The sequence below is a fragment of the Empidonax traillii genome, unplaced genomic scaffold (genome assembly GCF_003031625.1).
Source record: "Empidonax traillii isolate 1590-97213 ecotype Southwest subspecies unplaced genomic scaffold, ASM303162v1 scaffold263:size1499331, whole genome shotgun sequence".
Classification (NCBI taxonomy): domain Eukaryota; kingdom Metazoa; phylum Chordata; class Aves; order Passeriformes; family Tyrannidae; genus Empidonax; species Empidonax traillii.
In genome coordinates, this window is record NW_020955456.1 from 1,397,781 (window position 1) to 1,420,136 (window position 22,356).

At 55.2% G+C, this 22,356-nt stretch overlaps 1 protein-coding gene across 1 annotated transcript in view; it reads right to left on the reverse strand.

The window, feature by feature from the left end:
• Positions 1–204: 204 nt before the first annotated feature.
• Positions 205–22,356, reverse strand: part of LOC114060187 (ATP-sensitive inward rectifier potassium channel 12) — a 30,326-nt gene continuing 8,174 nt past the window's right edge. The window contains exon 2 of the mRNA XM_027889499.1: positions 205–3,444. Coding sequence (XP_027745300.1) covers positions 1,997–3,286 — 1,290 coding nt within the window. The 5' untranslated portion in view covers positions 3,287–3,444 and the 3' untranslated portion in view covers positions 205–1,996. The remainder of the gene's footprint in view (positions 3,445–22,356) is intronic.

The window sequence follows — 22,356 nt, forward strand, 5'->3', positions numbered from 1 at the left end:
CCCTTGCTTGGACACACCACAGCAAGTTATGGCTCCAGGACTTGGCTTCCCTGACGTGGACTGGGGGGAGGAAAGCACCGGGAGCCCGTCACAGCCCCAAACACTGCAGGGCACCCCGCTCTCGAGCCCCTCTCCCCAGGGGTGGGTGCTGCCAGGGCTCCATGCCCAGGATGCGGGATGCCCATGGCTACAAAGCTTTTCCCATGGCTACAAAGCTTTTCCCATGGCCACAGGGAGCGGGGAGCCGGATTTTGGCTCCCAGAGCACCAATGAGCAGCATGGATGGATGAAGGGACCCGCAACCTGCATCTTCCCGACTCCTTCCCCCTGTGCAATAGTGGGGAGCAGGGCAGGAGCCAAGGCTTCCCAAGCACGGGCTGGTTTGCCCTGTGCTGGAGCAAAAGCTAAGCCAGCTTGCCACCAAGGCCAGCCTAAAACACGGTGGATGAGGGGACGTGGGTGCTGCAGAGCAAAGGAAGCGTGCCCCTGCGGGGGGATGCAAAAGGGGTGCTATGGAGGAGGGCTGGGGTGCAGGATGAGTTCGCATCTCTAAGGCACAATCCACCTTGAGGCTGGGACACAGGGATGGGTTGAAGCTCAAGACGGGGTGATTTTCTCGACTGGCATCTCTTGTTTTGGGAAAAACATCTGCCTCTGAAGCAGAACCCTCTGATGAATAGGGAATTCATAAACCCCAGCCTGGCACAGAGCTGGCTCCTGTGCTAGAAGGTGACTTTCACATTGGTTCCCACGTTTAAAAATATTCTTCAGGAAAGAAAAATACCAAATTGGTTGGAAAGGTGGGAAAATATCCAATTTTGACAACTTTCCGCTCTCCTTTTTGTGCTTCTCATTATTTTGTCCCAGTCATGATGGAATTTATGAATTCCCCATCAGAGATGTTGGGGGAGACCCAACATTCAGCAGCTGATGTTCCAGACCCCATTTCCACCCTGAAAATCACTATTTCCAGATATTGGCTAATTACTGTGTTTACAATACTTTTTTTCTATCACAGTCCTTCTTATCCTTATTACCTCCTTTGCCAGTAACTCCTCTACTTCCTTTCACTGCCACGGACCTCCAGTCACTTACATCTGTTTTCTGCCTATGAAGCCACGCCAGTGGAAAATAAACACCCCAAAACTGGATGCTGTCTTGACTTCTAGCTCTTGAATCTGCCCAACAAGTCACCCCCTCAAAGGACCCTGGTGGCTTCTTCATTCCCTTGTTCATTTTTAAAAAATACTGAATGACTTCTTTCAGATTTAATATTATTATTATTATTGTTGTTATAATTATAATAATAATAATTATTATTATTATTTTGGTAAACAGTCTCCCAAACGGTACGGTGAAAAAATTAAAAACCCTCTCACCTCCCTCCCCCATTTTTTTTCCCCCAAATTAAAAAGAAGTACATTAACGTTGCATGTTATTTCAAGTGTTGTTCTTGTGCAACCGAACAAGACCGCCTGCTGAAGGAGCAATTTTTTTTGTTGTTGTTGCTGCTCGGTTAAAAAACAAAAGGAAAAAAAATAAAAATTAGAAAGAGAGAGAGAGTGTAAGATTTGTTTCCTGATATTTCCTCTTTTTGGATCTCGCAGTGCTCGGCTCCAAGACAATGCCGGCGTTTTCCCCGCGGGAGGAGCGAAGCCCCGCGGGGCCAGTGCGGGGCCGGCGCCTGCCCATGCCCCACAGACCCTCCTCTCTTCATCCCTCCATCCATCTGTCCATCCGTCCGTCCATCCCCCCCGAGCCGTCGGCCCCGCCGCGGGCGCCGGGCGCGGGACACGCGCCGGGGGCTGCCACCGTCCCCTCCTGCAGACCGCTCAGTGGTTATTGCGATGAAACTGAAAACTATGAACGAGACTAATTTCTCAAGCATTCCTATGGCACTTGCATTGTTCTGCATAATTTTGAGCGGGTTTTCGGGGGAAGAGATTAGAGGAAGGAAAAAAAATACCCTTGGAAAAGTCAGCGGAAGGACCAAGAGTCATATTTCCGACTCCCTCCTGTACGACCGTTGATCCAACGCTATTGTGGCTTGAAGCCTGTCGAACTCGTGCCTGTTGTCCGGGCTGATGTCCTCCAAACCCCGGCTGTCATCGTCTTCCTCTTCCTCGTCGCGGCTCATGAAGGCCAGCTCGTTCTCGTAGCAGAAGGAGTTGGTGCTGGGCAACAGGAATTTGTTCTCCACCAAGTCCTTGGCGCTGCAGCGCGGCGTGGACGGGACCTCGTAGGTTTTGTGGAAGTGGGAATAGTCTACTTTGTACTGGTTTTTCTCCTCAAACAAGACAGGCTCGAAGCGGTGGCCCCAGAGGATCTCACTAGCCAGGTAGGAGCTCCGAGCTTGCGTCGTCATGGCTGTGGCTTCTACCATGCCTTCCAGGATGACGACGATCTCAAAGTCATCTGTCTCCAAGTCCTGGCGGCTGATCCCGAACAAGGGGCTGTCTTCGTTGATCTCATGGAGAATGGTGATGGGGGACACCAAGAAAATACGGTCCAAGCCTTTATCAAACCCCACGTCGATGTCTATTTGGTCAAGCGGTATGTATTCCCCCTCCTCCGTGATCCTGGGCTTAATGAGCTGAGCTCGTACGTGGGCTTCTACTATGTGGCTTTTCCGGAGGTTCCCCACTCTCCACATCAGGCAGAGTTTTCCATCTCTCATTGCCACTACCGCATTATGGCTGAAAAGTAATGTCTGGGCCCTTTTTTTGGGCCTGGCCATTTTTGCCATTATTGCACCAATCATGAAGGAGTCAATTATACACCCCACGATGGACTGAACCACCACCATGAAGACCGCGAGCGGACACTCCTCCGTCACGCAGCGGAAGCCGTAACCAATAGTCGTTTGGGTCTCAATGGAGAACAGAAAAGCAGCCACAAAGCCATTGACCTGCAGAACGCAAGGCTTGAAGGTATCGTCTCCACCTGGGTTTTCTAGGTCTCCATGAATGAGTGCAATTAACCAGAAAATCAGCCCAAACAATAACCAGGACACCAGAAAGGCCAGGGAAAAGAGCAAGAGCATATACCTCCAGCGGATGTCAACGCACGTGGTGAACATGTCTGCAATGTACCTCTGTGGCTTGTCATCCATGTTGGTGAACTCCACGTTGCACTGGCCATTCTTCTTTACAAACCTGTTCCTGCATTTCCTCCTGGTGTGGATTTTCCCGTTGCCAAAGCCGTTGATACCTGGCATGGTGGTCAACCTCAGCCCGTCTTCCTCGGAGGACACGATGCTGTAAGGGTTGACCCTGCCTGTGGTCATCCCTGAGCCAAGCCCACAGTGAAGGTGAAGGGTCTTGCGATCCCCAGTGTCCCCCTGACCCACCCCTGCCCACCCCCCAGATTCTGTTGCGGTGGAAGGGGAGTCCCAAAATTCCACGTCCTGGCTGCCACGTCACCACGCTGATCCCGTGAGAGGCTCTGCAATGAGAGAACAAAGACACGGCCGTTACCTCTCATGGCAATGGGACCCAAAGGGCTGCTTGGCCATGGGCCTGATGGGGTGCACGTTGAGTGACAACCCCTCTGCTGCCCTAACTCCTCCTTCTATGGACAGGCTGCTCCCAAAAAACGCACAGGAGGAAGGAAGAATGTCCTAGATTTTGTTCTTTTGTAGTACAAACTGAGTGAGGAAAACCTTGCCAGGGTGATGCAGCATTTGTGGAACCCTCAACAACTCCAGTGGATGGAAAACCTTGGGTAGCACTGGAATTTCTCCACCTCCCTTTTCTCATGAACTCTGCAGCTGGAGAGGCGAGTGAGAAGGCAGAGCTGTTCTCCTTAGGACATGGATATCAGTAAAGGTACATCTGGACACGGCTCCTTTGGTTCACATTGCCCGTGCCAGATGGATCAGTGCCCAGCCCAGCGCCCGACCTCCCAGCACCAGCTCTTCTGGGGTCAAGGGAAAGCACAGGGAGATGTGGATTTAACCTCTGTCCTCCTGCCTGAGGATGGGAGAGGACACGGTCAATGTGCAGCTGGTTGGAGAAGGCCCCGGGAAGGCACTTACTCAGGGCCTTCAGATGTCCTGAGGAGCAACTTTCCCAACGTATCCATTGGGACATGGAGCCATCTACGGTCACAGATGGGTTTTGCTGGCCAAGCCTTACGAAGGAACAGCTGCCACTGGGGAATGGGGAGCTGTTTTGGTCCCTTCTGGAGGGCTCAGCTGCAGGGTCAAGGACCTACACTGCCTGGGAGAGAGGTAACATGGACATGGGGGAGGTGGCCCAAGCTGGGTGGGCTCCTCAGTGCAGGTGGACCCTTGGTGGAGGAAACCAACGGGACCCTGCTGGGCTGCTGGACCCTCCCAGCCCCTCATAGGGCTGTGTCAGAGAATAGGCAGGATCGTGGACAAACCACGTGGCACATCCCAAGCACCCCAAAGAGCTGGCACTGATGGAACACTCCTCAAACCATCTCCTGCCACAGGTCACCTATTACTATGCCATGGGATGTGTCACTGGGGATGGAACCACCTTGCTGGCACTGACACCTGCACAGGGCAACAACGTGGTGAGGCATCAGGTGCAGAGGCCCCCTCAACACCCCGTGCTCGCAGCACAGAGGCAGCAGCTCCTGCCTGGGGGCAGAGGTGAACCCGCCGGGCTGTACGTGCTGTGCCGGATCCGCTGGCCCAGTCGATGCAGTCGATTCCTGCAATCAGCTCCGGTGCCTGGGGACACGCTGGGACAAGCACACCCTTTCCATTACACAGTGACCAGCACCAGGGAGCATTGCCAGGCACAGCCTGCCTGGGGCTGCATCAGCCCGGCTCACAGTGATACCCTGGACTGCCTTTCACTGAAATGCTCCCCAAATCCAGCCTGGGAAACAGGAATGCCTCCAGAAGCCCAACACCACAAGCGGGAGCACTGCCCAAACCTCTCAGGTGCTGGACACAAACCCACGTGTGCCACCACCTCACACCAAACAACACATCTCCACCTGCTCCAACCTGGGCACAACCACTTTTTATCCACAAAGTTGATTTTTCAAATGCCACAGTTGTTGGCTGGCGTCTCAGCAGACCAAAGGATTGCTCTCACACGGCTGGGGCCATCAGCATGAGAGCCTTCCCCTCCTTAGAGACACGGGAAATAATAAAATAGGCACAATCAGTTAATATTAATGGTCAATATTTACAGCCCCATAGTCACTAGAAGTCATATGGGACCAAAGCGGCCTTGCAGAGCTGACCTGTCAGGCCAGCTGCAGGTTCACACTGCCCAACTCCAACCTGGTCTCGCATCCCAAGTCTTCCTCCTGATCATCCTGGCTACACCCATTAATTTCTCTCCTTTTTTTTTTTTTTTTTTTTTAATGAGAGCTGAGCATTTGGGGCCAGAAAAGGCTGCTTCTCCACCACCCCCCCAGCTCACCCCATGGAATACACTGAGTGCTTTTGCCACATGACGAATTTAGAGTTGGGTGTGTTTTTTTTAATTAATTCTAGATGCATTTGAGAAGTGAACAAAATGCAGTGAGCTCCCAGTGACCTGCGGGAGGATTAGCTGGGGCCTGGATTAACTGCGCTGGAAAGGGAGACGTGGCTGGGTGATTGCGGAGGCAGCAGCGCTGCCTTTACCTGGGGTGAGGTTCCCAGGGACCCTTGTGCTCCTCAATCACCACCACTGCTCCCCCCTGCCTGCACCCTTTTCCCCATCCCTCCTTGCTGCCCTCCATTCTTGCTTTCTCTGTCCCTTCCTTTGTACCTTTTTCTTCCTTTCTCTCTCCACTCCTTCCTTCCTTTGGGTACAGGGCAGCTCTTGTGACAAAGCCCATGTCCCCAGCGTTCCCCAAGACCACGGGATTGAGTCCTTCCCGAAGCACCGGAGCTCCTGGAAGGATCAAACCCCCCCCCCCTTCCCGTCCCAGGCCAGCAGGGGCACCACGGGGAGACGGCAGCTAAATAAAGGCAGCAGAGTGGATCTGTCGGAGCAGGAGGCCGCCTGCGGGTCGTACTTTATTTAGCACAGTTTTGTTTGGAAATACACTTTCTCGAGTTCACTGGAAGCCGAATTTCTGGTTTGGTTTAAATTCGAAGGCTGGAGCCCCAGGCTGCCGCCGTGGGAGGCTCGGGCTGGGAGAGGGCTCGTGCCAACACATGGAAACTCATTGCTGGACAGGCTCTGACGGGGGGACCAGCTGGGGACCATGTCCCCATGGTCACCTTACACTTCCTTGGGCCAGGAGTGCATCCTCCAGCATCACTCGTGGCATCTCCCCACAACCAGCACTGCCCCAGGGGACTGGTGGAGGTGTTACAGGGAGATACATCCCCCTCCCCTGCCTCCTTGCCGGGAATTTCACACCCCTGACCATCACAATTTTACCTCACAGGAACAAACCCAAAACTTCCCCTAATAATCACTGCCCATTAATCCCATCCCCAGCCCAGCTTCAGTGCAGACAAGCCCATGCTGGGTGTCGGGCAGGACCGGGACTATCCCCTGCCGCTCACGCCACGCGCCTCGTGCAGCGCTAATAGTGTTAACATGCAGGAAACAAAACAGGCTCATAATATTAGTTTCGGGAATGAACGGGCCCCTGGCTCCCCGTGGCTCCAAAGGCAGTGACGCCACGGACTGCCCCAGCTAATGAACTGACACGAGAGGCAACAACTCCTGCCACGAAACTGCAGCAACCCAACTCCCACCGCGGAGCCGTTTCCCGCAGAGAATCCAAGTGTCTCCAGCAATCTGCCAACTGCACTGTTAATCTTATTTATTTTATTCTTTTTTTTTTTTTTTAAAGGGATGTTAAATGTTACAACAATATTAGGAAGAGCCAGCACGCTGGGAAAATGTGTCGAGTGCCGGGGAAGTCATTATTTAGAGCCGGCTGAAGGTGTCGATGCGATTTATCATCACACCTTTCCCTGTACCTTCAGAGGGGACGCTTTTTGGAGCCATCAGGGCTGCCCCCCAGCTTTCTCATCCTCCCAGCACTGATTTTCCCATGGAATTGTGCAGACCACCAGGCTGTGTTCAGGTGGAATCGGCTCGGCGGGCACTTGGAGGAGCTGAGTTTGGGGATGCAGGTCCCGCTGGGGCGGGTGAGGGTGACCATGCGGGAGGGGTCGGTGTGAGGAGGTCACACTCGGAGCTGCTTCCCGCCATGTGCTGGGAGATAACACTGCCCTATGCCGGGAGATAACGCTGCTATCTCCCACAGAGATGCCCTTCAAGGCCCAGCAGCAGGACAGCAATGTCAGCGGCGAGGAGGGAGCTCTGCTCCCCACCTGGGCTCAGCCAAAGGGTGCCCAAGTCTGTCCTGCTCATCCATGTCCAGACAAAGCGACCCGGCACTGAGCACTCACAAAGCAAGGGGAGAGCAGCAGAGCTGGGGGCTCCCTGAGCTGTGCTGGGGCAGCACCAGTGCCTGAATTACTCCCTCCTCTGACTCCTCGTCTTGGAGCACTTCCAATAAATTAAGGGTCAGCATGAGGCAGGGCCAGGATATCTCACAATGTATCCGCAGAATAAATGGCTCCCTGATTCCCCTCCACTGCCAGGGAGGACAGGCAAGAGGCTGCTACCACAGTGCATCCCTAATGAGAAAAACCTGCTCTGTTTTGGCAGGGACACAGGTAGAAAACAGCCATGGGCACATACCCTTCTCCTGGGCCTCCCCACACCCCCCTAATGCCTGCAAGCAGCTGAGAAGTCGCTGTCTGTGAGCCCTGATGGCACATGCAGAAGGGAAACTGAGGCACATGGGAAAAGAAAGGCCCTTGGTGGGAAGACCTGAGGTGACGGGGTGCCTGGAGAGATGCTGGCTCATCCCTGCCCCCCTGAGCCACGTGTGGATGCCACGGGCATGGGAGGAGGGAAAAGGGCCACGTGGAGCGTTCATCACTGCTGGGGCCAGGTGGCCTCTGCAGAGTGACAGGCTTGTGCTTAAGCACCCTCAAACTCCTGATAAATGTGATCAGGGAGCTCCTGGGAAAGATCCTGTGGGAGGCTGCACTGAGTACATGGTTGGTCTCCGACTCCATGACACAATAAGGGGACTGAGCATTCCGGTCTGGCTGCCTCCATGTCTATTCCAGCTCCAGCACCCAACCCTGCTCCAGCACCCACACCCTGCAGTGACAGGACCCCAGGGCTAAACATCCACCCCCGCTACCCCCACCACTCCCAGGTGATGCCCCAAATGTCAGGAAATGCTGCAGCTCCCACAGTCATTCCAACCCGCAGCCAGCCCTGCAAACCCTCAGGTCCTGAAATCCCATTTTGCCCGCCTGGGAGACACTGGCTGTTTTTCCATCTGCTCGAATCCATACGGCTGGACAGCGGGACATGGCTGGGGTTAAGGATGAGGGCAAGGGGAGGTGCAGGCCTTGGCAGTGACCACCTGCACCGGGGGCTGCCGAAGGATGCAGCCAGATTGCCCTATTCCTGTGACACCCACCTGACCCTCTGGGGTACCCTCATCCCCGCAGCCCCCAGAGCTGCCCTGGCTCAGAGGACGGGTGTTAATACCCCAGGAAATCACCCTGGGAAGGGGCAGAGCACCAGCTGCTCCCCAGGCAGGGGGTTGTTTGGAGGAGGGGGTCAGCCCTTACCTGGTGTGTGCCCTGGGGGGTCTCCCCAGCGCTCCCCGGCCATGGCTGCAGGGCACAGGGTGCCCCGTGGCCCTGCTGCAGCCCGGGCAAGAGACAGAGAGTTTTAATTGAATTTCTAGATTATCCCGGGGGAGAAATTGTAATCTCCTTAAATCCAACCTCTGGTTGAGTCCCGTAACCTACTGTCCTGCGCCGGGGAAGGGATTTAGTGAGGGGGAGGGGAGGTTTCCCTGCCTGCTGATGCTCCAGACCCTGCACCCAGCAGGATTTGTCCCGCAGGATGTCAGAGATCTGCTACTGGAAGCCCTGCAGCCCCAGGAATTGAGATTCTGCAGTGGCAGTGCCCTGTCCCTGCTCCCCATGTCCTACCAGGGTGACCAGTGGGAGCTACACAGAGATGGTATAGTTGGGGCTCCAGTGAAGGAGATGGTTGGTGCTGGGTCAGCAGTATCTTTGGAGGGTGAGGAGGGGCCCACTGGGTGGGATTTATGGCTGGGGGGTGTCTGTGGCTTTGAATTGAAATATCACCAGGCTCAGTTGTTCAAGTCCTCAAGGAAGCCCTGTTCCCTGCCCAGGCTGTGGTGGTGCCTCCCTGCCAAAAAAATTCCATCCCTGGGCCGTGTAGGCCAGAGGATTTCTTGAATGGGTGGATGATCTTCACCCACATGGCCCTGGTCTCTACTGCATGCTCCCAAATCCGGATACATGCTGGTCTTCATCCCAGCCGTGTCTCCTGCTTGAGGAAATCGCTTGCGTGGGCAGAGCCCACGCCCAGGAAATGTTTATCCTGAAGGTACAATGGCAGGTTGGAAGCGATAGGTAGAATTCTGGCAGGGAATTGGCATGGAAAGGAGCAGGAAGACCAGGAGAACCTGGATCCCTTCAAGCAAGGGGAGATGGGACGTAAGCAAGGCTGAGCCATCAACCGTTCATCAGCACCCTCCTCTCTTGTCTGGGCTTTAAACCCACTATTATTCCTGCTCCATCCAAGCATTAACAGCTGTTCAACTCCTGGGGAGAAACACAGACCACGCTCCGTTATCAGGCAGTTTTCCTGGCTCCGCATCCGTACCGGGGTAAAAAGTCGACATTTCCACCCCTGAAGCATTTTGATTCCAGCACCCCTCAGCATCACCACTGGGTTAAGGTGTCGGCAGAGCTCTAAACTTCACTGTTAACCCCAGCAGCAAGGGTGGAGATGGGGGGGAAGGACATGCCATGTTCAGGAAGAGCCGCCCTCCCGGCCCTACTTACCCCGCGATGGCAGCGAGAGCCGCGGATGCTGAGCCCAAAACCAGCGGCCGAGCGAGCGAGCGGGGACTTTGCCGCTGTCCTGGCTAATTTCCCCGGGCTCAGGTTACAGCCTGGCTTCTTCCCTACATGTACAGGAGCTGGCACCTCGGCTGCGGCCATGGGGAGCCACCGCCAGCCGGGCAGACCTGCTCCTTCAGGGCTATTTCCAAGGGGTAGGGAGGGAAATCTTGGTTGGAGGCCCAAGATGCTTTAGTGGTCTCAGGGGGTTGGAAAGAGAAGAAACTCGAGGGGGTTTTCGGAGGTTTTGGGGATGTAAAAGGACCAGCCAGAAGCATGAGACACATTCAGACTTGGGGGATCAGACAGTGGGACCAGTAGTCCGTCTTCTGAGGCGGGATCAGCTTGTTCTTGTCATTTAGTGATGGCCATGACGCAAACCCCGTTTTAAGCATTTCTCAGGAGAGGAACAAAAGTCCCCCTCCTTTTCTGTTGGGGGTGACAATGTTTGTCACCCCTGGCACACACGTGGTGCTGCCCAACATCTTCAAAGTGAAAAAGGCCTTTTCACTGCTCTGCTGCTACAAGTTTTCCTCCAGCTCATGGCTCTGCCCACACCAGTTCATGAGTTTCAGTGCCTTAATTCCTGCAAGGGCTCCCTTTATTGTCAGGTTTCTGGCCCCATATTTCTACCTTTTCCATCCATCCCCGATGTCACTGGAGAGCTGAACAAACCCAGACTTCAGTCACGACCCCAAACCCAAGTAGCTGCAAGGGCAGCAAAGGCAGAGCAGGGTATTTTGGGGACCGTCTTCATCTGCTGCAGTGAAGATTTAGCACAGGCGTTGCGTAACGCCGGGGGGGCTCGATGCTCCCCGTCCCTTCTCGCCGTCAGAGATCAGAGACTCAATTAATCCTCCATCATTCCCTGCCCACGGGGACCAGCTCTGGGTGCCCTCTCAGCCCAACCCCAAATCTCTGCCCGACGTCAGCATCCACCAAGGCTGGTACCCCACAGCCTGGGGATGAGGTCCTGAGAGACATCCCACTGACATCACCCAGGGCACCCACTGACCCTCCCAGGCCACCCACCTTGCTTGGGAAGCCCTTTTCGAATGGAGGTGGCTGTGAAGGTACCCACGAGACAGACATCGAGATCCCTAAAATGACTCATTGTCTCTGTGCCCCAGCCTCGGGTGCTGTCGTGCATCACTTCCTTAAGGGGCCCAGCACCCACAGACCCTGCAGGCAGAGACCTGGGCCTTTAGGGCACTTTATAGGGTCATTTTTGAACCACCAATGTTTGGTGAACATCTGCTCATGTTCCCTCCTCCCCGCTCCTTTGCACAGCACAGATCTCTGATGGATGGCTCACTCAGGCACACACTGCAGGATCACAACAGCAATGAAGGTATCCCTGTTTTGTTTTTTTTTTTGACCAACCCTAAAATAACAACCCCCACATGTGTCCTTGGGCAACCCTACAATGAACAAGGCGATTGCAAAGCCTGGCGTTGGCGAGCCTGGGCACTGCTGTGCGTGCACAAACGGGATGATGAGGAGAAGGGCACCAGCAAACCAAACCAAAATGCTGTCAAGGGAAGGTTTTGGAGGGTAAAGATGATGGCATGCTGCTGCCAGCCAGCCCTGTGGTCCCGGTCCTGCCCACCAGCATCCCTTGGAGATGCCAGATGTCACACAGCACCCCGGCACAGCTGGATGGCTGTGGTGGCAATGGGTGGGCACAGAGCAAAGGCATGCTGTGGCCAGGGCAGGGGCCAGGTCTGGTGGCACTGAGGAGGGTGGGACACGGTGACATGTCCCTCCGTGAAGAGCTGCACGGAGAGTTACACAACGCCGGCCCGGCCGCCCTTGGCTGTGAGTGCCGTGCATGCTCCTATCGACACGGCCCCGGCCGCCCTCCGACATCCCCCCAGGGGCAGAACTCTGCAAGTGGCGTAAATGCAAGTGCATGTGAGCAGGGGGACCTGCTCCAGCCCCCCCCCAAACCCTGCACCTCCTGCAGTGGTCACCAGCCATGCATCGGCACCCCACTGCACCCTGGCTCGGCTGTGCCGATGGTGGGGGGTCGGGAGGGCTGGGGTGGTGCTGTGCAGAGCAGGGGAGCAGGGTGAGCACCTATCCTGCTGGGAAAACACAGCAGCTGAGGAACTGCATGGCCTCCACCCAGGGATTTTTAGGACACGAAAGACTAACCAGAAGGACCCAACAAATTCAAACCTGGGGGATGTGACTGGGTTAGGACAAGGCAAGACCTTGCCAGGACCATGATGGTCATGTCCCAAAAGTTCCTTCAAGCATTTTGCAGGGGAGGAAGAAAAATCGCCCTCTCTTTCTGTTGGAGGGGAAAAACACCAGTGCTGCCACCGACAGCAAGGGGTTCTCCCCTTAGCAGAGCAGTGGGATGAAGCAAGGATGCTTTTGTCCACAGAGAGGGGAAACTGAGGCACGGTGTTTGGATGGGCCCAAGCGTGGGGACAGGTTGCAACCCCTGTCATTGCCTTCCCCCCAGCCTGGCCTGGCCCCAGTTGGAGATATTTATAAAGCCGATAAGGGAGCAGAAAGAATTTTCCAAATGCCAAAGTTACGTAACCTCTCCTCGCCCTCCACGGACATCGCCTGTAATTACAGGCTTGGGATGAGGGGAGAGCCCTCTGTGGTGGGGCTGGCAGGGGGGCACCACTGCCACTGTCAGCCCAAAGAGCTTCACCCTCCTCTCCCTCAGTGCAGCAGGTCCCCTGGGTCCTCGTACCACTGTGCCACCCTGAGGAACCCCCTCGCTGAGGGTTCTCGCTGGCTCTGTGGCCAGTCCCCCCACCCTGTGCCAGGGACCTCAAGACTTTGTCTGAGTTCTGGGTGTCTGAACCACCCCCAGGTGCCTGCACCCCTCCAGCCCATCCCAGCACGTGCTGGATGTCATGACAGATGACAACCTGAGCACAGCTGACATTGCCATGGTGACTGTTAATCACTGCTGCTGGGAGGACTCATGTAAGGCTCCTGCACCAGCACCTGCCCCCCACAAAGTGCTGACCCCCACCCCCAGCGTCTGCAGGTACCCCCTACCCTCCACCAGACCCATTTCCACAACTTTTGGCCCTGTTACAAACACAGGCACCTTCCAAACCCTTCTCCACCACCTCGACGCTGCCTCCAAATCCTCCAGTTGTGTCTCAGCTCGCCCAGCCCTGTGGTTGCCACCCCAGGGGAGGGGGGTGTCCCTTCCCCGGGATATTTTTCTCTCTCCCAACTTCGGCCAAGGCTGGGGAGTTGGAGGGATGCTGAGCGAAGGCTCCGTCGCTGTGGCAACCCGCGGGGCCGTCTCCAGGCGACCGCCCAGGGATGCTGCAGAGACGCTCTGGAGGCAGAGTGAGAGGGACCAGGGCGGGGGGTGATGCATCCAAAGGGATGCCACCCCCCTCCTCCACTCCCCTACCTAAACCACGGCCTGGGTCTTTGTAACAGGGTGTTAAAACACCCAGGAAACAGCCACCGATTTGACTGGGGCGGCCGGTTGAGCACTGACAAGCTCGCGGCACCTCAGGCCGGCTGGTGGGAATAGCGGCTGGATGCTCCCGGGCGGGCGCGCCGCTTCCAGGGCCACCTGCAGAGCTGTGGAAATCGTTGTTGGAAATAAGCCCGTTAGCTTCTTAACCCTCATTAAGCAGCTTAGGGGGGACGCGCGCCATCGTACGCAAGCCCGGAGGCGGAGAAGGCCCTTGTTCGGGGCAGAGGGGTGACGGGATTTCCACGGGTGATGCAGGGGGTGACACGGGGGTGAGGGGGACATGGCCCCAGCCCTCACCCCGACAAGCTTCCCCCTCTCTGTATCCATCCCCCCTGTTGCTCCCTGCCAGCCGGGACCACCGGCGGCTCCCGACGGCGCTGAGCGGCGGGCAGGGACGGCGATGACGGGCTGTCACACCCGTGTGACGAGTGTGGGAGGTCTCAGCCGCAGCCCCGCCGGCGTTGAGGGGGGAGAGGACGGGGGGGGAGCGGGGGGCGGCTGTGACAGCGAACGGCCCGGCCAGCGCCCGACACGGCGGCTGCGGAACGGAGCGGGACGTTTCTAATCACTCCACTTGGAAAAGGTCCCGCTTTTACATTTGTTAAATTAAAGGATGTCAGCGACCGATGCCAAGTCCAGGCTTCCTCGGAAATTTAAACTAATGGCAGCGAGGAAAACGAGCTGAAACCAGAGCACAAGCACTCCCACGCTGTCCAGCAGCACCAGCCATCACCCTGGCCTGGGTTTACATCCAAACACCCATCACAAAGGTCTCAACTTTTTGCCCCAAAATCCAACCTTGCCTGCTCTGCTCAGTTAGAAAGTGCATTGCTGGCACCTGGACAAGCCAGGCTACTGTGCTGGGGTCCCCAGAGAGACCACCATCCTCCTCCAGCCTCTCACAGAGCAAATATCTCCTTATTTTCTGGATACAGCTGCCCTGGGCCATGGGGTTTTTCAGCACGGGGTGGAAGTGGGAGAGCAGAGTGGTGGGTGCAATGTCCAGATTTCTCCAGCTCTGACGATTCCTACAGCCAGCTCCATCCTGCCCGGCCCCACACAGGCAGGCAGAGGGGTCCTGGCAGAGCACGGGGGATGGGGGGGTCACACAGCCCCTCGCTGCCCCTCTTCCCCACGGAAATACCTGGGCTCAGGCGAGGGCTCCACTCCCGGCGCTCTCCGGGCTCCGCTGGGGCGGTTTTGTGCTGCAGCTGAGAAAACCACTGAGTGGTGGTTGGTGGTTTGTTTGGTTTTTTTTTCTTTCTTTCTTTCTTTTTTTTTTTTCCTTTTATAATTTTCTCGGCGAGATAAAATTAAACAAACAAGCCCTTCTGGGAGCAGCGCGAGGAAGGGAGCCTGCTTCCCTACAGATGTGCGTGTCCTCAGCGATTACAACCACCGAATTAAGCTCTCCCTGTGACTGGGACATTTGCACAATCCCACTCCTTCGCCTCCTGCGGTTTCACTAGTAGGAGACTGGCTGGCTCTGCAGCCTCCCTCCCCATGAGGTCATTACCCAAACACCTATTTTTCACAAAAACATCGAGAATGGTTTGTTGGGGTTTTTTTTCCCCCCTGACCATCTCGCTATCAAATTAGAGTGGTCTGGAGTGCAAGGCTGGGAGTGCTCAGCAAAGCAGCACATGCTGGAGGAGAATAGGATAGGATAGGATAGGATAGGATAGGATAGGATAGGATAGAATAGAATAGAATAGAATAGAATAGAATAGAATAGAATAGAATACGAAATAATAGAATAAGAAATAATAGAATAAGAAATAATAGAATGAAGATGCAGCGAGGCATTTCCCAGGGGATGGGGCTGCAGAGGAGGGGGAACACTGTGGGTCAACTGCACTCCAAGCCCTGTCTGCAGCTCCCAAAGCAAAAAGGAACAATCACAACATAAGACTTGCAAACACACCTAAACTTTCCGGCTTCATCTGCCTCGAGAGCCGGCAGAAGCCGTTGCCATAGCTTTGCAGACCACCGGTGGGTTTTGTAGCACAATCTGGACCACGGATCTATGCAAATCCCCAAGGCAGAAGTCTTTATGGAGGCATATGACAACCAAAAAAGAATAGCGCTCAGTGCTCTACTCCCACACGCCACCCCCCAACTTCACCATCATTTAAATCAGTCTTGAGTTGGAAGAATTCAAATCAACACTGTCGTCACAGAGCCAAGCAGAGAGGTGACACAACTTGGATGCTGCCAGGGAAATTGCCCCCCTGAGACTCGAAACTCATCAGCCCATCACTTTTTTGAAGCCCCATCAAGGAAAACAAATGAACTGGCAACTTGATGCCCCCCAGCCCTCCATCCCCTCCGGCCAGGGCTGCTGGAGAGGTTTCCAACCAGCCTTCGCCCCTGGGATCAACAGGAGGGAGACCGTGGGGAGAAAAATATCTGAGACACGCTGCTGAGGCTGGAGAGCCACAGCTGGAAAAGAAATCAAAGCTTCCAAAGAGAGAGATGCCAAGCAGATCCGTTGTTCCCAAGAGAAACAGGGCATTCCTCTCCAAGGGGGAGCCAGGGAGGAGGAAGGCTCATGCCATCTCTCTCAGCTCCCCGGCATAGGTGCTCGGGCAGCTTGTCCCCGCTGTGCCAGGCTGCAGACCCAGATGGCATTGCAACTACTGCTTTTGTTGTTGTTGTTGTTGTGTTTGGGTTTTTTGGTTTGGTTTTTTACCCTAAAAGTATGTTGTCAGTTTGGGGTGAAGTTTGCAGGGTCCTGCAGGCAGCCAGGCAGATGCAGAGCCACTCACCGGTTTCCTGGAGACCTCCCTTGCTTTCCTGCACCACAGAGAATCATTAAGGTTGGAAAAGATCTCAAAGGTCATCTAGCACAACTATTAACCCAGCACTGCCAAGCCCACCACTAATCCATGTCTCCAACCGCCACATCTACACATCTTTTAACCATGACCCTACACCTTCCACTGTCTTGGGGGGGACAGCTTGGTGTCAGCAAATTCCTTGGGGCTCTCATGGGAGTCACGTAGAGAAGAAACTGGGGGTGGGGAGAGGTGGAAATTATACTTTGCTATTTCCAGAAATGCCAAAATCAGGTCCTGGTTCATTCCAGAGGGTGAAGGATCGTCAGGCTGGATTTCCCTTGCAAAACATGTTCGAGTTACACAAGCAGCGGGATCAGGCTGGAAGCAAGCGGGTGAGATCATCTCAGTGCAGTCCTGGTTGATCCCCTGAAACCATCCAATTTGGCTGCTTCAGCATGATTTCTGCAGCAGATTGTTCCTGCAGGAAGTTTTACACCTGTGCCCTTGGGCTAAGCCCTGACAGCATCTTTCACTGGGAACAAGGTACCTGCCTCCTCAAGGCAACACCTGGGGAGGTCGGGGGGAGAGGAGGATGGGAACAGAGTTGGTCTGGCTATAAATAACCCCGTGGAAAGGAAGCAGGAGAAAAAGTAGTAAACAGAAACCAATAAATCCAGGGAGATGTGTTCAGCTACAGGCACTCAGTGCAAACATCTCCTTGTGCTCCGTGTGACCCCGTGGAAGAGAAAATGGGATTCATCTCAGCTCAACGGAGCTGGATCCAGGTGGCAAGACCTCATCCACTCTGTACATTAAAAAATATTAAGTTGAGAAAGGGATGAGTTAAATTAAGGAGAGTTAAATTACAGAGAGTTAAATTAAGATGCCTGTTGAACCACGTTAACACAGCTCAGGCCTGGCTCCTGGTGCCACCAGCGCTGAACACCCAGCAATCCCATTCCCAGAAAGCTGGGAAATAGCCTGTGTTTAAGGCCATCATTATTTGCAGTCTGTGATCCTGGAGAAAAGGGCAGAAAAAGCAACTTCTCATTTTCATCAATAAAAGAGGAATTGCAGGAGCTCAGCAAGCACAGTGGCCAGCAGGTCACAACCAGCAGTGCTGGAGTGATTCATCCTAAACGAGCCAGATTTAGTCAAACTAGCCTAGAATAAGGCAGGGAAACAGTCCAGAGTTTTCCCTGCAGATTCCTGCCAGGTATTAGCCCATGGAAGCGATGGGGACAACAGAGAGAGGACAGAGCAGGATCATCCCCAACACTGCTGTCCCCTCCAGCACCAGAAAAATCAATGAAGAGCTTCAATCCCAGCTCCAGCATCTGAATACTGCACAAAAATGCATTGAGAAGGGTTTGTTTTTTCTCTTTTCCCAGCCCATCTTCCTGGAGCTCACTTGTTCCCCTGCCCAAGGGTGCTGGAGGAGCCGGGGACCGGGCACTGCAGCACCCACTGGGCCAGCTCTCTCCAGAAAATCATCTGAGCAGCTCCAGCTTTGCTTGCGTGTAACTTATTATTAAAGCTGAGCAAATAATTCAGGGCAGGAGCTCCAGGAACAACGTTTTGCCTTTTCATTTTCCGCTCTCGAGCTGTCTGCAGCTTCCCCAGAGCTCGGGGATGATTTAAAGACCTGTCTCCGGACGGGAGCCGGGCTGGGAGTGTTTGATGGCCCGAGTTTCACGTGCGCAGATGAGGACACGCTGGACACACAAGGATGGATGAGCCTCTCCTCGTGCCCTAATTAGACTAGCAGCATTTGCAAAGTGGGTTTTGGGGATTTTTTTTTTTTTTCCCTGTGTTGGAGGCCAGCGAGCACTTCAGGCAGAGTTAACAAGCGCCTGTTCTTTAGGCGAGGCTCTACCAGCGCTTTGCTTCACGGCACATCATTTTTCCACTCGGTGGTACCAGCCTGGGCACAAAACTTCCACGGAGCAGCTCATTCCCAGCTCCTCTTTGTTACCCCCAAAACACCACTAAGGGCACGGGAAAGGAAGACGGGGCCATGGGCAGAGTCATGGGGCCGTCAGGCTGCGACGGCTCCAACTTTCCAGCGCTGCAGCCATCCCAGGCATTTGCTTCCTCATTAGTGGAAAAGGTTAGGGAGAAGGGATCAGCTCTGTGCCAGCCCCCCGTGGTGCTGGTGTGACGCAGGCTGGCAAAGGCAGCTCGCCCCGATGCTCGGGCAAGTGCCAGCAGAAAGGAAAGCAGGGAGGGAAGGACAACAAAATCAGAGGTCCCCATACTTGAAGTAGAGCCTGTCCACCCCCACCACCATCCTCCTGTCCTTGGGAAACCCCTCTGTCCTGAGCCCATATGGAATGACAAATTTAAGTGCCTCCACCCTTTTCCTGGAGGACAAGGGCTGGTGTCACCCATGGCTGTGAAGGGGTGCAGAAAAGGCCAAGAAAGGGACATCCCATTCTCCCAGAGTAAGAGCAGGAGAGTTGAGGTTGGAGACAATCCTGTCTCCTTCAGGGACTTGGCCCTGGAGAAAGGTTTGGGCTCCCAGGATTGGGTCAGGTAACTGCTGCCTCCCGGTTTGCTGCTTTCAGGAAGGAGCAAACCAATGACATCAACCTCCCGCTGTAAGACCTCCAAGAGCAGCTCATGTGCAAGACAGAAGGAGCCATTTAGTGCCCCACAGCACCCAACAGGGGCCAGGGAGACTCTGGGGCCATCCCAGGTGACCAGGCCTGGAGCTGCATTAGTCCTGGTTGGAAAACCCTCTCCGGCCTAACAGCTTTCTCCTCCCATTGCGTAATTGCACTTTGTTGAGCAGCCCCAGCCTCTGGCAATACATTTTCTCCAGCCTCGCTGCTCTCCTGCAATGTTTTCCTTATTCCTTTCACTCTCTCCGGACAGTTGTTGAGACGCGTGGGGAGGGAAATGAGAGAAAACCCCAGTGCTTGTCCCACTAGTAAAGCAAAACTCTGGATGGAAAAAGGGGGAAAGAGGAGAGAGTGGTGTCAGGTGCCTCCCCCCAATCCATCCCCTCCCTGTTTGCCTGTGGGGGTTTGACAAAAGTGCTTTTCGGCTGACAAAATGATTACAGGGTGCCGAGACAGTAAGTTGCACATGGATTTCTTTCCTGCATTTCAAGCAGGGTGAGGACACGGCTGCAGAAGCAGCTGCACTTCTGGAAGGGTCACAGTGCTGGGGGTGAAGGGAGGTGACAGGAGGGGGGATTTGGGGAGAGGAGGAAGGAGGGGTATTTTCTGGTTAGAATAAAAAACAGAGAGAGAGTGGATGGGATGTGCACGAGCGTGCTAAGCGAAATGCAGGAGAAGCTACTGGTCCAGAGTGGGGATGGATTTGGGAGGATGTTGGGGCTGCTGTGTGGGACCAACCTAAAGTGAAGAAGGGAGAAGCTAGAGCAGCTGCCCCCTGAGCAGATCCCGTGGCCTTGCTACGAGGTGGGGGTTTGGGCAGTGTCACCACTGGGACAGTGCGTGCGTCTCCCAGTGGGACAGAGCGAGGTGCCCTGGGCGCACTCGGACCCTCTGTGCCTGCAGGCAGTGGGTGCTGGGCAGCGGGGAGGAGGAGAGGAGGATTTCAGCTCCCAACTCAATCTGTTGGAGAACTTGGCCTGCTCCCCGTCAAGCTGAAAATAGCACATATGTAAGGACGTGCACGCAGTGCTGGCTGTGTCCTCACCCAGCGCTTCCTTCCTGCTGCGCTCCACGGAGCGTCCCGGCCCTCCGCCTGCGCCTCCGGCCCCCCACAGCCCCACGAACCCCCCACGGGGGACAGGTCTCGGGCGAGACGCTTCTTAGAGCACCCTTACTCCACAAATCTGGGCTAGAGCACAGATGCAAGATCCTTTCACCTTCATCTGCTTTTCACGTGTACCGCGAGGCCCGTCCGGCGGCGGCATCCCCGCCGTTATCATCTGGAGCGGGCGGGGATGAGCGCGGCTCACGGCGGGAGCTGAGCTTTATTAGAAACAGGCATCTGGCTTCAGCCCTCCCTGCAGCCACCGGCCCAGGCTTGGGCTCAGGATGGGGCAGGATGGAGCACGCCCAAGTGCCCAGGCAGCAGCCGGAGAACCTCCACGAGCCCCCAGTTTTTCTCCAGATTTTATCTACAAACCCATTACTGGTGATGGGAAAATAAAGCCATCGTCCTCCTCCGCAGGAGCACGCGCTGCCCAGTCGGGGTCAAGCCCCAGCCCTCGGAGGGATGGGGAACTAGCAGAGCGTGCTGCAAGCTGGAGGATGGAGATAACCCTGGCAGCAGCCAGAGCTGATTCCTGCCGCTGAGAAGGAAGAAAAGAGGCTGAATTCCCCATGGACATGAGGCACGGGAATAATGGGAGAGCTTTGTCGGGACGTCGCTGCAGCTCTGAGCACAGCTTGTGCAAAGTGCTGCTCCTCTCCCATCCCTGCTGGGAATATCCCTAAAGAAATGCTCCTCTAAAGAGCGAGTACCCCAGGGTGGAGGAAATACAGCAACAAGCTTTACGGTGTAGCGATTGGGGGATATAGAAAGTGCCAAAAGCAAATAACACCAGGGCTGGGGAGGGACATACAGGTGATCCACTTGGAGCTTGTTGTATGGAGACAGGGATTGTTACAAGCACCAAGGTTGTCCTGTGCTCAGTGTAGTCAGGGTGTACAGCCCTCCAGCCAGGATGGCTGCTGTTCCATCCAGGGCTTGGCCCGCAGTGGCACCCAGCAGGACAGGCATGGCCTGGTGAGAACACATTTCTCACCCCAAATCTCTGCTCTGCCCGGATTCTGCTTTATGACAACGGCTGCCTCATGGTGCAACACTCGGTTGGGGACAGGGACAGGACACCAGGGGACATCAGTGGCTGGGCAGGGACCGAGCCCAGCTCGAGCACACACTCACATCCGCCACACACCAAAACTGCACCTGGGCATTGCCAAAACCTCTCTGCTTCCCAAAACCCTCTGAGGCGCAGTGTTAGCCAGCGTGTGGTATCAGCTCTCCTGAAACAAAGCCATTGTGGTCGAGGCAGGATCCTTATTAATTCTTTCCTCTCTTTAATTTCCATTTTTTCTCAGCTCCCTTTCCCATTGCTCAAGCAGGGCTTGAGTAGGGCCCTGCTGCTGCCAGTCTGTGTCCCTGCAGCACAGGGTCACTGGTGTTACTGCTCCATGACATGGGGATGGGATGGGTGGCTGCATTTGGGGTAGATGGTGAGATCAGAGACATGTGAGGGGAAGGGATCCATGGATTGAGGAGAAAGATCCAGATGGAGGGGAAAGGGAAGGTAGGGAGCACCAGAATAATGTCCCGGGACCATCAGTACCAGGCAGAGGGCTGAGGGGGACACAAAGGTGGGTCCCAGCCCCCATCCACCCTCCAAATGGGAGGATGGAGACAGGAAACCGCCACTTATTGTAACAGCTTTGGGGAAACTTCGCAACTTCTCCCCAGACAAAATTCCTAGGGATAGGCCATGGGGAAAGGGGTGGGAAAGGACACCACCAGCACCCACAACACACAGTGATCACCTTCCCATGTCTGCCAGTGGCACCTGCCTCAGCCACCCATCACCAACATACCCTCCCTCCACCCTTGGGTCCCCCCTACCACCCTCATCCCCCAGGACCCTAAAAAGCACCATTTTCCCTATTGCATCCCTTATCCTTCACCCCTGCAATCCCCTCCAGAACCAGCCCTGCAGTGACCATTGCCATTGATGCCATCAACCTGTCCCCAGCTCCCAGGGTACCCTGCTCGGGGGACAGTGTGTGGAGCCCGGATGGGGCTCCTGCAGTGCTCACTCTCCTGTTACATGAATGCCTGGGACCAGGACTGGTTTTGTTTGTGTTGCATTCAGCGCTGTGCTCCTCAACCCTATTTGCATAACAAATAATTAATAATAATTAATGACGGGGGGGAACGGCGCGGATTGCCAGCTATTGCTAATTAGCGAACAAACGCTGTCGTGCAAGCGGAGGCGGGCGTCACACGGCCCCGTGTCCTCACTGAGGGTGGGAGTGTGATGGGGACATTGTCCTGTGGGACTTTTGGGGAAGGGGAGGAGGAGGAGGAGGCAGCAGCAGGGGTGGCAGTGGGACAGGCCAGTGGCCCTCACAGGGTTTAGGTGGGTGCCTCAACGCAGCCCCGCTCCGTGCCAGCACACGTGCCATCACACGGCATTCCATGCCTGGCTTCCTCCCTGCCCTTATTAGAGCCCGGGACAACACTACTTA